The sequence below is a fragment of the Taudactylus pleione genome, unplaced genomic scaffold (genome assembly GCF_031769625.1).
Source record: "Taudactylus pleione unplaced genomic scaffold, aTauple2 ptg000077l, whole genome shotgun sequence".
NCBI lineage: Eukaryota > Metazoa > Chordata > Amphibia > Anura > Myobatrachidae > Taudactylus > Taudactylus pleione.
Genome location: NW_028284479.1, coordinates 1,127,483 through 1,143,636, shown reverse-complemented (window position 1 = coordinate 1,143,636; position 16,154 = coordinate 1,127,483). Strand labels below are relative to the sequence as shown.

Genomic DNA, 16,154 nt, shown 5'->3' with positions numbered 1-16,154 from the left:
GGACTGTGGCCTGTGCCGCCAGATTAACACAAGCGGCTGGACACTGGAGTGTGGCCTGTGCCGCCTGGTTGACACAAGCAGCTGGACGCAGGAGTGCGGCCTGTGCCGCCGGGTTGACACAAGCAGCTGAACGCAGAACTGCTCACTCTGGACACTGAGTGCTGTCTGTGCCACCTGGATGACACAAACGGCAGAGAGCTGGTATGTGGACCGTGCCACCTAGATGACACAAACAGCTGGTAGTAGATATTCGGACTGTGCCGCCTAGATGACACAAAAGGCAGGTAGTACAAAACTGACAGGAGGTCTGGGTACTCAACTGGAAACAGGAGACTAAGCCAGAAACTGAAGCACGTGAAACGCTATCACCGGCATCGGAGCAGCATACGCACCAGAAGGAAATAGTCGCAGGAACCAATCCAGAACGGAGCAGGGATGATGGACAGCTGATAGGAGGAGTTCAGAGAACGGTTCCCCGGCGTTCACATGAGCAGCTTGTGACAACAACATTGTACAGGCAACTTCCTGTGTCCCAGAGCCAGGTTAAATACCCTTAGGTAGCAATCCATTGGAAGGCAGTGGCAGCTGACAACAACCATGCTACCATTGGATGGAGGGTCAGTCAGGTGATACAAACTGTCATGGCTGCATCCATGATGGATCCACGGAAACCAAGTCACGGAGCAGCCACTGACGATAATGCACCTAAGGCATAATTCTCAGCGCGTCACCCGCTGCCATACCAGACGTCTGACCGCACGAGCAGTCAGGGAAGTCGACGCAGCGGTGGGTAACGGACGATCCTAGGCCGGAAACTGACAAAGGGATCCCAGGACCTCACACTTTCAGGTACCCATGTGTTTAACTGATTTTTCTTAAACTTAAGCCATGACTCCCATGACTCATACCCTTTGCCATCATTGTGCAGGTGGTTCAGCTGAGTCTGGCCCCCTTTCTCTACTTCACTGCTTTTTCCCTCTCTATTTTTGTGCTTTTTCAAAAAAATTGGTTGAAATTGCAGAACTATAGACACACAACCGTAATTTTTTCCCTCTTTGGACCCCTGTGCAGGTCACTTATGTACTGCCTCTCTTCCTTTTCAATAAAATTTGTCTTTAAAAAAATTTAAAAATAAAGTTATATTAGGTTCCTATAACTGTTTTACATTTGGGGCCTAAAAACATGGTGTAAATTGGATGGCTTTTGCCAGTGCTTTTTTTTCTATGAGAAAAGGTTCTGGTACTATGAAAAAACTCACCTAATCTGCAGAAGATCCTGTGGCCAGGTTAGTGTCTCCTTCCGGGACACTATATATATATTTAAAAATTATTTTAAAATACACTATATAAAAAAGGTACCATTGATTACCACTACAAAAAGCACTGGCCATACCAAGCTTCAGACCACATGTTTTTAACTGATTTATCATTTCATATTTGTAGTTGACTCTACATATACAGCATACAGGTCTGATTCAGAGGTGTACGCTAATCGCATTGCCTCAGCAACGATGCAGAATGCTGCAGGAGGCATGTTGTGTAAATAGACGCTTCCTGTCAGCTTCTGTGATCTGCTGCTGCATCCGAGGACGCATCGGATCAGCTGCGTGAACAAGGCCCATCTGATTAACCCTCAGGTTACTGAGGATGTCTGTGAAATTCACCAGTTCGAAAACTTAGCCACTGGCCTCCATACGCCCAGAAAATGGGGGCCGAACCGTTCACATATTCTAGGAAGTTGGGCGTTCCTTTCTTGCCCCCAAACAGAATGACACGCTGCAGCTTAGGGGGCACTGTTATCGTCTTCGCAGACACCGTTCAGCACATGTGCAGTACAGATCATGCACATGTGCAGATCGCTGATCATTGTGGTTTGCGTACAACTATGAATCAGGCCCTATGTCAACAACACAATTTGAGTAAGAAAAAAAAAAAAAGCTAAGGTCATATATGAATATCTCTTGTTTTCCGAGAAAGACAAATAAAGACCACCATGGATAGATGTCCAAATTATGTATTTCCCTTGAGACAGTACAAACAGGGTTATCAACCTCTTCTGGTTAAACAACAGAAATTGTCTTTGTTACAGGCTAGAACTGATAAACATAAGCCCTTTTCTAACTAATTGCTATGTTACTATTTAATTTATGTATTACACAGATTCTAAAATTCCTTTCCAAGGGGCATACTGGATGAGTTATTACCTATGATCATGTTTGCTAATGTCTTATAGTGTCCTATCAATTCTTAATTATCTGAGATTGATTGATTATATTAAACATTACCTTTTATGACAACCATAGAAGTGGCGGTGCTACAGATGAAAAAGGAAGGATTAGCAAAGCTTAATCTTATCTCACTGTTCCTTTTATGTTGTATATTTCCTTGCTCACCATCCCATTCACCTTGATATTACAGTAAAGTCAAAACTCTTTCATCCTTGCTAAGCAAACTGAAATTAAATACTGCATTTCAATAACACATAGATACTAAACTTCTTTAACAACAATCTGTAATCATAATCAGCATTCGTTTTCACACACATTAAAAAGAAAAGTCTAACAGTGGATCACTGTATATGGTGGCATAGTAATAGGAGACGTGGGCACTATAACTTCAGAGGCGTATCTACAATGGGTGCATTTAGTATACTACTTACATCTCATCTGAATCCTGCAACAGCACTGCACAAATCACTGGGAAAATGGCGCTGCTTTCATTTTCTTGGAGATTTGTGTATGCACAGTACAGTAATCACTGGGAAAATGGTGCTGCTTTCATTTTCTTGGAGATTTGTGCATGCACAGTACAGTAATCACTGGGAACTACTTGTATAATCTGAATTTAATTTCCATAAGATACCAACATGGCCTGTTCAGCAACATTTCATGCTGAATTGTACATATTCTCTTGAACATTGTGCATTCGTGTCACAGAGAAACGCTTCCACCTCAGTGCCCAGGTAGTGAAACAATACCTTCAGTCACAAAGAATTAATGGCGGTTGGGAGACAGAACAACCCATCCAATATAATAAGTGACTTGAGGGCCAGGTAAGGAGGTAAACAAGAAGTTTACAAAAGATTTTGCTATGATATTTAAAGCTGCAATTTTTGTAAGGCATAGGTTTTGCCTTAAAAATATTGCCGCTTTAAATCTCACAGCTAACTTGCTGAAATATGAACACACTCCACAACCTGTAGGCTATTAATTGGGCCCAAAGCAGACAGACATGAGACAAGAAAGCATAGGGCAAAAGGCACAGACAAGGGGCCAAATGTAATAGCTTACGATTGTGAGATGGCACAATTGCTGTGAATGGTCACTAGATTTAAAGCAGCAATTACTTTAAAGGCAAAACCAACCTGTAGTTGCCTTTAAACTAAATGCCGCTATAATTCTAGTGCCGGAATCGCACTGAGGGCCTGATTCAGAGCCGGACGATATTTGCGGACGGTCGTTCCTAAAAAGGGGCCGGCTATTTAAATTGAGCGCTCACTCATTGCGGTTTGTTGACGCCTCTATGTCTGAGCGAGCGAACGAAAAATGCGCTCGCTATTTTGTAAAGACGCCTCTTTGCTGTTCGCATCACATGTCATCTCCGGTATTTATTTGATTAATCGGGTACATCGAAAGGCGTCTGAACTGCTCGCAGTGCTTGTGGTAGGTTTATCCTACCGCAATCACTGCGAACAGTTCAGGCTAAAAGACAACCAAGTGACGTGGTCGATGACGCTCCTTTACTAATTATGCACTCCCATTAAACGCCCTTTTTACCGTTAGGCACGCCTGCGTTCGGATCTCCACTCCCCTGTTTTCAAGCACCTTCCCCTGTTACCACCCACAAATGGTACATTCTGTCACTCAAATTAGCAGCCCCTCGCTGTTTTGTGAGCGCTCGATTTCCGACCGCAATGACTGGTTTACGACCCATGCGCAGTTGTGCGAACATCGCTCAGAGCGAACAAGCGGCCGCTTACGAGCGGCTCTGAATCAGGTCCCGAATTCCGTAAATTGTAGGCTATTACATATGGTCTAAGGATGTAAACACAAGTCAAGAGAAGCAGGCCATAGAGAAGTTATAGAAGGAAAGGTACCATAGGGTGCAGGGCCGTAACTAGGTTAGTGCGACCAGTGCCATGTTACAGGGCGCCGCAGGACAGGGGGCACTGTTTGGGCTTGTCAATTTTCCTGTTTATTATCATTCTCACTTGTAGCTTCCTTTTCTTTTATCCTCAGCATCTCCTGGCCTCCCCTACCTCTTCCATGGTCCTTCAATGGCATTTTTTTCAGGGGCACTATCTTATGTCCCTATCTAAAAAATGGGGGGGGGGGTGTTGCATCAATGCTCTCTCTGGCACAGGGCACCAAAAAGTCAAGTTACGGCTCTGACAGGGTGTGTGGCATATGTGAGTCTTTTGTATTTGTGGTGGGTGTTACTAGGATGAAGGACTTGCCTGAGATTTTAGCTATGTGCAAAAAAGTTGGAGTTTAACATTTTTTCTACTTTATACAGAGGAATAGCAGAGCAGAAAGATTGTCAGTGCCCTACATACAGTATATTGTTGATGACATCAGCACGTGCCAGACACACACTGCTTGTTCTTATCTTATCATCAACTATGTTAAAAGGTATTCTTGCTGCATGTGCTGTTATCAGTCCAGTGGCAGGAGTAGTGTATGCTAGTTTTCATTTTGTCAGGTGTTAGTTTGCCTTGATAATAAAAACTTTGAGGCACATTATATGGTTTTCGCCAGGGGCTGGCTGGCAACTTTTAGCCTGGGGGGCAAATGCATGCAGGCGGCCCTGGCAGAGGAGTAGCGTGTAGCCAGGGTGCCCGAAAGAACGTGCGTGCTACGGCGCCCCCCCACCCTCAAGTGTTCTAGGGAGGAGGCGGGTCCATATGGGATTAATGTAAGGTAAAAATAAAGATATGGGGCAGCCCCCTGTCGTAGTGCCCATATGCAGTGCCACCCTGTGCCACAGGAGGACACCCTTATGCAGGCCTCGAGTAGTGCCCCCAGTAGTGATCCCCCCTATGCAGCGCCCCTTGTGCCCCCAGTAGTAAGCCCCTTATATAGTGCCCCCAGTAGTGGTAACCCTTATGCAGTGCCCCTTAAATACTGGCCCCAGTTGTAGTCTTCCCCCTATGCAGTACCCCCACTATTGCCCTTTATATAGAGCCCCCAGCAGTGGTCCCTCAATGCAGTGCCCCCAGTGGTAGTCCCCTCCCCCCTATGTAGTGCCCCTAGTAGTAGTCCCCTCCCCCCTATGCAATGCCCCTAGTAGTAGTCCCCTTGTAGTAGTCCTCCCCAGTAGTAGTCCCCCCCTTGTAGTGCCCCCAGTAGTAGTCCCCCCCTTGTAGTGCCCCCAGTAGTAGTACTCCTGCCCTTGTAGTGCCTCCAGTAGTAGTAGTCCCCCCCTTGTAGTGCCCGCAGTAGCAGTAGTCCCCCCCCTTGTAGTGCCCCCAGTAGTAGTAGTTCCCCCCTTGTAGTGCCCCCAGTAGTAGTAGTACCCCCCTTGTAGTGCCCCCAGTAGTAGTATCCCCCCCCTTGTAGTGCCCCCAGTAGTATTCCCCCCCTGTTGTGCTCCCAGTATTCCCCCCCTGTAGTGCTCCCAGGAGTCCCCCCCTTGTAGTGCTCCCAGGAGTCCCCCCTTGTAGTGCTCCCAGTATTCCCCCCCTTGTAGTGCTCCCAGGAGTCCCCCCCTTGTAGGGCCCCCAGTAGTATTCCCCCCCTGTAGTGCTCCCAGTATTCCCCCCCTTATAGTGCTCCCAGTATTCCCCCCCTGTAGTGCTCCCAGTATTCCCCCCCTTGTAGTGCCCCCAGTAGTATTCCCCCCCTGTAGTGCTCCCAGTATTCCCCCCCTGTAGTGCTCCCAGTATTCCCCCCCTTGTAGTGCTCCCAGTATTCCCCCCCTGTAGTGCTCCCAGGAGTCCCCCCCTTGTAGTGCCCACAGTAGTATTCCCCCCCTGTAGTGCTCCCAGGAGTCCCCCCCTTGTAGTGCCCCCAGTAGTCCCCCCCTTGTAGTGCTCCCAGGAGTCCCCCCCTTGTAGTGCCCCCAGTAGTCCCCCCCCCCGCAGTAGAGACATAATAAAAAAAAAAAAACACACTTACCTGACACCCGCTCCTGCTCCTGGTCCCGCCGCCGAGATCAGCTCCTCCGTCCGCCGCTTTGCATTATGGGAGTGACGCGTCACTCCCATTACCCACTGCTGGAGCCGGAAGATGTCCGGCTCTGGCAGTGGGAACAGCAGCCGATGAGAGTCTGTCAGACTCTCATCAGCTGCTAAATCAAACACACAGCTGCCGGAGCCGGCGGCTGTGTGTTTGTGCTGTGTAGTGCTGACCGAACTCCGTCCGGTCAGCACTACACACGCGGTGCAGTCTGTGTCACAGTGACACAGACTGCCCGCGGCACACATGATGCTGCGGCCCGATGGGCACATGGCACCCTGCCCCCCGGCCCAGCCCGCCACTGGTTTTCGCACAATATAGAGCCTCAATAACACCTAAACTACTTTTTGTCTCTGTTGCAATGGTACTAATCTGTCTGCTGGTCATGCTTCACTACAGGTGTAAGTGCTAGCTAGCTCTGATGTTAGCTTCAGGCAGTATATGCCCTCAAGCCTTCAAATAATTCCCTATGCCCCTCAAGTTTGATGTGGGTTTAGTGTTTTCATGTGTTCTTCTTGCATTATTACACAGACACAAAGAAACCATTTTTGGTACAGAGAGGACTGAACTGTAATGGTGCCAATTTCACCAATAGGTGCTGTATATTGTGCTGGTCACTTGGGCTGCACAATTGCTGGTCTTTCTAAAAGGACCAAAAATGTGGAATGTCACACCTCCAAAAATGTGCATGTTGTATGATTTCTATTCTTAATCTTTTAAATTCTGCACAGAAGTCCCCTTCCATCTGGTGTCATTGCCGCACACAGTTGGCCGATGTTGTAAGTTTTGATGGTGTGTCCAATGGTGCAACAATTATACATTTTAAGATCCTCCACAATGGATTAGTGGTGCTGCTACTAGGTTTCTCGGAATCAGCTGCAGAATCAGCATAAAGATACAGACGCTGATGTGACAAAAGACGCAGTGGAGTCTGCGTAAACCTCAGAATCAACCCTTAGTAATGTTTGTGTGTTAATAGCCAGTACATTATTATTCACCGTGCAGTTCCTCTTGTGTGTATTTAATGTTGTTTGCAAACATTGCCAAATATCATACTGTATTTATTGCATGTTTTTATGTTTGCACTGTATGAAGCAGTGGTGAAACTCCTACAAGCAGAGGAGTTGGCTTTGGGTGCCAGCTGTCAGGAGGGCACCAGAGAGCAGCCACAGTGACAAGGAGGGTGCAAGGGGTACACAGATAAATTCATCTATGACCCCTGCCTGTGCCCTGCTGATCACTGCAGAGATGCAGGCGGTAGTTATGGATGGATCAATCTGTTGGGTTTGGGGAGTCTTGATTTCAGACGGCGTCGGTGGACCCAGGAGAAGATAAGTGTCTGTGGGTTGGAGCTGGAGAGATGCAGGGGCAGGACATAGAGAGTCACTGTGGGGCTGGCTGGAGAGACATTTGGTGGACTGGACTGACACTGGGGTCTGGAAAGACAGAAGGAGGCTGGCTGGAGATATATAAGGGGACTGACTGGAGAGACAGAATGGGGCTGGCTGGAATCTGGGGAGACACTAGAAATCTGGAAGGACACTGGGAGGCTGGAGCAAGCTGGAGCCATTGGGGGGGGGGCTGACATGGCCTTTGGGTGCCTGGCATGAACTTACACATGTAGCATGAAGTGCATATTGTAATTGCATTCCATAATGTGTTTGTATTGCAATTTTACCACATGAACTCATTCAATTCACCTCAGAAATCCTAATACTACACTAAAACAGCATTCAACAGATTTTCACATCTAGTTTGGATTTATTGAAAGTAGTAGAGGTAATGCACCTGTCACCTAATGCTCAAGCCACAGTGAAGTTTATGACGAGGCCAGAACAATTGGCATTACAGGGGAGAATGTCACATGCAGTCTCAGAACCCAAATTTCTAGCTCTTGGCTATTTCTATCATCTACCACAAAATGTGGTCTCTGTGCATTACCACCATTCATGGAAAGTGATGGTTAAAATAACCTTTTTCATACAAATCAATGCACATTTTTTGGTGCAAGAGGCAAGTGAATAATAGGATTAAGAGACTAGGCAACACCTAGTTAGATGCTGGGACATAGACTCCAAAAAAAGTACTGGTGAAGGCTAAAAAGTAAAGTAATTTCTTACACAATCACTTCTGGGATTGGTTCTAACTGAGCTAATGCGCATGTGAGATTATTAGACAAGCACTGGTTCCATTCCCTGTCCAAATACACTTGCCATATTGTAGTGTTAGATAGTGGGGTCAAGCTCTGAAAAACAAAGCTTTTCAGAGCTTAGTAAATGAAGCTTTTACACATAGATAGCTATAGAAATTGCTTTTCCGATCATTAAAATGGCACTGCAGCAGATATCTCTGATATATGCTGTGACACCCACAATGGTAAATGGCATTTTTAGGCCCCAATTTACTAAAGAGTTTTATCACCAAAACGAGTGATAAATGTCACTGTGTATGATAAATGGTGCTCCAGCCAATCAGCTCCCAACTGTCATTTTTCTAACAGTTGACCGTTGGGAGCTGATTGGCTGGAGCACCATTTATCATACACAGTGACATTTATCACTCGTTTTGGTGATAAAACTCGTTAGTAAATGAGGCCGGCCCCTTAGTATGATAAACAGGTTATGAGGTAGATGAAGCCCTTAATAGATTTTATCCACACAGACTTATCCTCATGTCTTCAGTTATTGGCGTCAATCCAATTAGTTGCGAATTGGGTACTGCGTGCAGTTCTCACGGCAAACTCGCACCGTGAATTTCAGGTGCAATCCAATTCTAAATTCGCATTGATTTATAAGAGGAAATTCATGTTTTTTTGTGTACAGCACCCTGTGCAGGTGAAAAGGTAGGGAAAATTTTTATTTTATGATAAAAATATCAGGACACAGGGCCTGATTTAGCATGGATCACTATTGCAACAACGTACGCAGATGGGTCGATGGTGCGTAAAGCGTATGCAACGCAGTGCACGTGCGTGAGTTAGCATTGCAATCAATTTGCGATTACTCAAACAGAATGAAAGCAATTGCAGAGTGAGTGACAGGCTGTCAGCGTTTGGCGGTGGTGACGGGGGAGTGGTCCGAGAAACGCAGGCGTACCTGTCTGTTTGAATGCCATTTCCTGGGTGTGCATAAATTAGCCACTGAGAAGGCATATGCAGCTTGAGTACTCACTGCATTCAACAAGACATGCAGTTTCTGCTGCAGGTCAGACCTGCTGTAATTCTCGCTGAGGGGCTGATGTTACTCGATGTTACTGATGTATACGCAGGACTGCAAGGTATTACGGATGTGAGATAGCGGTAGTGGGCTTCTCTATGCTGGCTGTGCAATTGCATTCATTAGCATATTTTCGCAGCAGACCTCCGTGTGTAATCGCAACTGCAATTGCAATAGCAATCTATGCTGAATCAGGGCCACAGTGCAAAACCTCTGGTAAAACCCTCCCAATGAATAATCATGCACTTGGAGGGCTTTAAATAACATATTTTTGCTAGGGTTCAGTGTGGGTTGCCGGCTGTCGGGATTCCGAGAGGGTTAGCATCAGGGCCGGATTAATAGGGGGGCGACAGGGGCGGTCGTCCCTGGGCCCCCACACATTAAGGGCTCCCACACCCACTGGGGTAAAAGTGGGCCTAACCCCGGTGCTGCAGGGAGGCACTATTTGCCGGGCGCCTGCTGAGATTTTGTTACCAGGGGGCACCCGGCTCCCTCCATAAAGCGGAGCTCACTCCTGTCATGACTTCTCTCCCATAGTTCAGAGAAGCAGCCAGCGGACCGGACATCAGCGGATGCGGGAGCCGGGCTTAAGGCTAAGTATTAGGTTTTTTTTTTGTGTGCAAGCGGCTTCATTATAAGGGGCACTACTACTGGGGGCAATACTCGGGGCGCACTACTACTGGGGGCATTACTCAAGGAGCTCTACTACTTGGGGCATTTCTACAGGGGGCACTACTACAGGGGCATTACTATTGAGGGCACTACCACTGTGGGCACTGTCACTACTGGGGGCACTGCATAAGGGGCACCACTACTGGGGGCACTGCATAAGAGGCATTACCACTACTGGGAGCACTGCATAAGGGGCACTACCACTACTGGGGTCACTGCATAAGGGGCATCACTACTAAAGGCACTGCATAAGGGGCACCACTACTGGGGGCACTGCATAAGGGGCACTACCACTACTGGGGGCACTGCATAAGGGGCACTACCACTACTGGGGGCACTGCATAAGGGGCACTACCACTACTGAGGGCACTGCATAAGGGGCACCACTACTGGGGGCACTGCATAAGGGGCACTACTACTGGGGGCATTGCATAAGGGGCACTACCACTACTGGGGGCACTGCATAAGGGGCACTACTACTATGGGCATTATGTGTATTAGGGGCACCACTACTGTGGGCATTGTGTATAAGGGGCACTACTGTGGGCATTGTGTAAAAGGGGCACTACTGTGGGCATTGTGTAAAAGGGGCACTTCTGTGTGTCATAACATGAATAAGGGGCACTAGTACTATGTGGTGTAATGTGAATCTGGTACTATGTGCGGTATACTGTGGATAAAATTGTGCAACTGGTAAGTAATATTTCATGTGGGTGCCTATATGTGCATACCCCCATTTTGTCCATATTTAATAGGGGCCCCCACATGTTTGTTGCCCAGGGACCCCCACAGACCTTAATCCAGCCCTGGTTAGCATACTGACACTTGTTGGTCGGTATGCTAACCCTCTCCCTACCCGAACCTCCCCCTTCCTGGCGCCTAACTCTAACCTCCCCCCTATTGCCTGAACCTAACCACCCCTCCCCACACCCTAACCCTCCCCTTAACCTCCGATACTTACCTTTAGGATGCTGAATGTCGGTATTCTGGAGCCGGAATTCCGAGTGCTGTCGGGATTCCGGCGCAGGTATTTAGACCGTTGGCATCCTGACAGCTGGTCCCGTCCCATCAGTCCCTTTTTGCTGATAAAGACATGACAGTTTTCAGGTGAATTTCTCTAAAAAGCTCAATAATGGGATAAATGATGTAGGACAGGTAAGTGGGTTATGATGAGAGGTAAAAGTGTTTATTTCGACAGACATTTGACCCATTTTAAGAACCTCCAGTACTTTCCTTATGGCCACTAACAGCCTTCTATATGTTATCTCTTGTCAATTTTTTGGGGTCCAGGATGGTTTCCCCACTTTTTATGCTCTTCACCCAGTTTGCTTTTTGTACAAAATATGACCAACCTCGATGCGAGTAGGCATTTCTAATTGTCTCTTGCGTTTCTCAGGAAAGCGCATTAGTGTGAAGTGTGCGAGATTCATGAAACAATCTTGCATTTGCAAACTTGCACCTAATTGGATTGACCTCTAAGTGTGCACATGGGTTCATGTGCTCCATATCAGAAGTAATAAGACATATGTGAAAAGTCCATTACCTATATGTGCATAAAACAAAAACATGACCGTAGATTATATATTACTATGCTTTCCGTGCAAATACAAAGTGCAATGGATTCATAGGAATGGCATTCACTTAGACTTGCAACAAATCTTCACACATTCAGATACATGAATTCCGCATTTCTCCAGTGTCAGCTTATTGTACACCATATGGTTAGGGCAGAACAGATGGGCTGAGCCACACAGCACATAGAAAAGGAAATTTCTGCATTGTGCTTTTCACCCAATTGGCCAACATTAGCAGGAGCTCCCTAGCGACCTGACTCCACATATCTTAGAAGTAACTGACGCTGGTATTCTATGCTCACACAGCTCTTCCTATATGAAAGGTGAAACCAGCATAATTGTTTTGTTTGGTGGGTAGGATAACGAAACATATACTGTAGTACAATGTATACATTTAAAAAATGCAGTATAATAAAATATCTCACTGTGACGTCTTAATTCTTTCTGAAGTAATCACAAAGTATGTCAACTCATTTTTCTTTTAAATTTAAATTTGCAGCCATTTTGAGCCGGATAACTTGATATGCTGCATAGTGAAATAGATGGATAGCAGATCGCTGTTTCGTAGAGTAAGCCCTCAGCAACACCTCAGTCAGCATCTGATTTCAGAATAGATTTAAACACTATAATGTACCTTATCCTTTTCCAATGTGCTTTGCTAAACACAAGAAGCACCTTTTGTGACTGACTGATCTGCCTGTCTTTTGTATGGACAGGACCTTTTTCATCTGACAAACACATACAAATAGGTGTCAGTATTATGGAGACAGTAAAGATGCTTTGTCAGCTTTATGATGGAAACTCTGGAATTGCTTGGCATATCTGTGTAAGCACTTCTAGTGGGATCACAGAATTGTCATGTGCCAAGATCTAGGATATGGATGAACAATATTATTCTAATAATGTAAGTTATTAAATAGGGTTAGATCACTGTTTTAAGTTATATTACATAGGTACTTACAGTAACACATGTCATATAAATCCCGATTTGTTTTATTCCACACATTTATTAAAATAAATGCAATAATGGAGCATACTTTCCTTTTGATAACATAAAACTATAATACAGTATAGGGAATATACTACTGATTTGTACGGAACAGAAACCAATTTACTACTGTATAAGTGATAGAGATCTTGTATATTCTGTTGTAAAATATTACATTCCAAGTTGTTATTGTTGTTTTTGTAAAAAAAATACTAAATAAGGATCACAATGGATATTTTCAATCACTAAAATGCAGTGTATAAATAAAAAAACAAAACTAATTTCTACGTTTATCAAGAGGCTTAAACATTTAATTTACACTTGTTGTACTATAGTATTATTTTGAAATAAATTGTGTGTTCAGTTTATACAAATACTACAATTTTTTTCTATTAAATGATGTTAATGATATTCCAGCAGAGTGCTAAACTAACTATAACATAAATAAGATGCAATGCTGGAAAAAATAAATAAAAAATGTCAAGTTTAATTGTGGCTGTTCTGCTATTAGGAACATGAGAAAATACAGATTTATGGTGCTTACACACGGTCAGATTTTTCCTTCAGATCTGAACGATAACGTTTTAAAAATTGTTCAGTCGTTCATATCTGAAGGAAAATCTGACATATCTGACATGCCTGAACGATGGACGATGAACGATGCGCGTTCCAGTTTGTCAGAGAACGATATCTGACATCTGATGTGTTTGCAGTCAGACTTGGACGATTCCATTCATTTTAATGCAGTCAAAAATCGTTCAAATCGTTCAATCGTTCATCTGACAAATCTGACAAATCTGATCGTGTGTATGCTCCATAAGGGAGGTGTATGGATGGATATCTGTCTTTAAAAAAAAATCAAATCAAATATCTTAAACATCTTGTTACTTCTACTCTAGCCTAAAACTGCCTAAGTATTTTTTATATTTTCCTGTTACTGAAATATTATAAACTTGCTAACACCACATCTACATTATTTACAATTCTAAAATAGATACATTAGAACATTACAATTATTAATTGATACATTTGTCTTTCTCTGTCTCCTACAGTGTACTGTATAGTAGAAATATATATATATATATATATATATTGAAGTTTGCTACACTTACTAATGTCAAGTATGATGCATTCCCATTTATATTCTATTATTTTGTGGGCAGATTAATAGTGTGAGTCTGGATAAAATATTATGCAATCCAGCATCATCTGTCTCCTGGAATTCTTCTATATTTCATGAAGTTATTCTTTTGTTGCTAAGCACAATTATAGATGAAAGCTGTATAAAAGCCTGATTTGATTAATCTAGCATTAAGATACATCTTTTCTTACAGGAAAAAGGACACTCAGCACTGGAGAGCCATCCAAGTCTTTTAATTACACTTTTTTTTTTTAGTGATGAAGCAGTTTGCACCCCGTTTAATTCCTTTGTCACTAATGAGTAAAAATTCATGAGCGTCCATGCTTTTCAATACTCACTCTAGTGCTGCTATTTTCTGCGCCAAGCTAGCCATCACAGCGAAGAGTCGCAGGTCTGTTAGGCCATCTGTTACATAATAGTCCACAATCTCCAGAATCTGTAATAGAAGAGATGGATAGAGTAAAGCTTGCTGCTGAGCTTGGAAGGGGAGATAATGAGCTCTGATTGTCACAAACACAAGCTACATTAGCATAGTAAACAAAACACGATTTAAAATTAAATAATCTGAGTAGTAGTAATCAAATAAATTGTGGGTACACAGAATAAGCAAAGCACCTGATACAGGCAGATTTACAATGTACCGATGAGCTACACTCAGGTTATGGTTTGTATTATCACCTATGTATATATGTATGTGCTATTTATATACATTCACTATCCACTGCGGTGCACACTCAGGCCCTGATTCAGAGCCGGACGCTCTGAAAGAGCGCTCGCTCTGAATCAGGGCCGTCCTTCCTAATTTTAGAGCGACCTCCTGGCCGCTCGCATAGCTGTGGGTAAACACCCACAGCTATAGCGAGCGACCAAAAAGATGGTCGCGATGGTCAAGACCATAGCGACCATCGGGCTTGCAACGAGACCCTTGTGGTAGGGTCTCGTTGCCGCAAGTCCTGGAGTGCTTTCGGCTCTATCAGAGCCGAGAGCACTCCCAATGACATCACTTGTGATGTCAGTGGGGCCGACCCCAGACGGAGGCGTTCCCATGGGAAAGGGGGCGTGCTGTCACTCAAAGGGGGCGTGCTGTCACTCACCATCGACAGCACGCCCCCTTTTTAGCGAGACCCATAGCAACGGCTTGGCCGTCGCTATCTGGGTCTCGCGCATGTGTACGACGGAGCCGGCTCCCTCATGCACATGCGCACTGGGCCAACATCGACCCGCTTGCGAGCGCTTGCGAGTGGGTCTGAATCAGGCCCTCAGGTTTTACAAACCTTATGCCTGTGATGGGAAAATGTGGGAACATACAGCTCAGCATAATCTGCAGCCTCAAAGCAATATACAGGCAAACTAGCTATGTCCACCACTCTAAACAATTTATCTCAAAATGTTAGCAAAGTAAGGGAGAGATGTATCAAACCTTGGAGATAGATAAAATGGAGAGAGATAAAGTACCAACCAATCAGCTTCTGTCATTTTTCAAACACATCCTTTGTTGGTACTTTATCTCTCTCCACTAATATGGGATTGTAAAATTTTCTGGCCCAAGGTATTTACCATAGTAGCCTTATCTGTGGGCTGGCTCTAATTTACAATCAGAATGGCACCACTCTTGATTTGGATGAAGAATCAGTTCTCGAGCAGAATATCATAGAATTGCTATACAGTAATCCCTTGACACATCCTCTGCCAGTGTTGAAGCTCAAATTGCGGCCATGCAGGAGTCACATTACTTTGCTTAGCATAATTAGATGGCTATGCTGTACTACGCCGTTACACCACGTTGAGTTGGAACTTAAGCAAAATAATGAAAATGTCACCCTAACCTTTATAATTAGGCAGAATTCTAAGTTAAGTGCAAATGTACTATGACAACAAATATGAATGACAAGTTGAAGCTCGAAGCTAATAACGTATATGCTCAATGTTATCTCCTCCTTCAGAGCTGAGATGTTTGGTACCACTTGAGTGCTTTATGTTTTCTTTTACTACTGTCAGAAGAAAAAAGAACTTACCTTAATCCCCCACCTCCTCACTTTCCTAGCTATCCCAGCTTTCATTACAAACAATTGTGTTCTTGCATGAAAGTCTAGTAGGAACTTTCACATCAACTTTGTTTAAGGCACTTTTAAAATACTAATAGAGAGAGTATTATGTTAAGTTTAATTATAGGGCCTTTCATATTCCTTGCTCTGAATGGATCCATTCTATGGATTACCCTATGGTTGTGACCTGCAAAGCTTTGTATCGCAAACAAAACTCTTTTTTTTCCAGCCAATTGCCTTTGTGTTTTAAGTATTGAGAACAAACCCACAGAACTCTGGTTCTCCCTCTTGCAGGCTTTCACGACAACAAAGTGTTCCTTAAAAAACTCCATTATACTCAGGTG

General features: G+C 44.5%; 1 protein-coding gene across 1 annotated transcript in view; it reads right to left on the bottom strand.

Moving 5' to 3' along the window:
* LOC148532412 (uncharacterized) overlaps positions 1-16,154 on the bottom strand; it is a 157,897-nt gene that overhangs the window by 60,633 nt on the left and 81,110 nt on the right. The window contains exon 5 of the mRNA XM_088467826.1: positions 14,104-14,201. Within this exon, the coding sequence (XP_088323952.1) occupies positions 14,104-14,201 (98 nt within the window). The remainder of the gene's footprint in view (positions 1-14,103; positions 14,202-16,154) is intronic.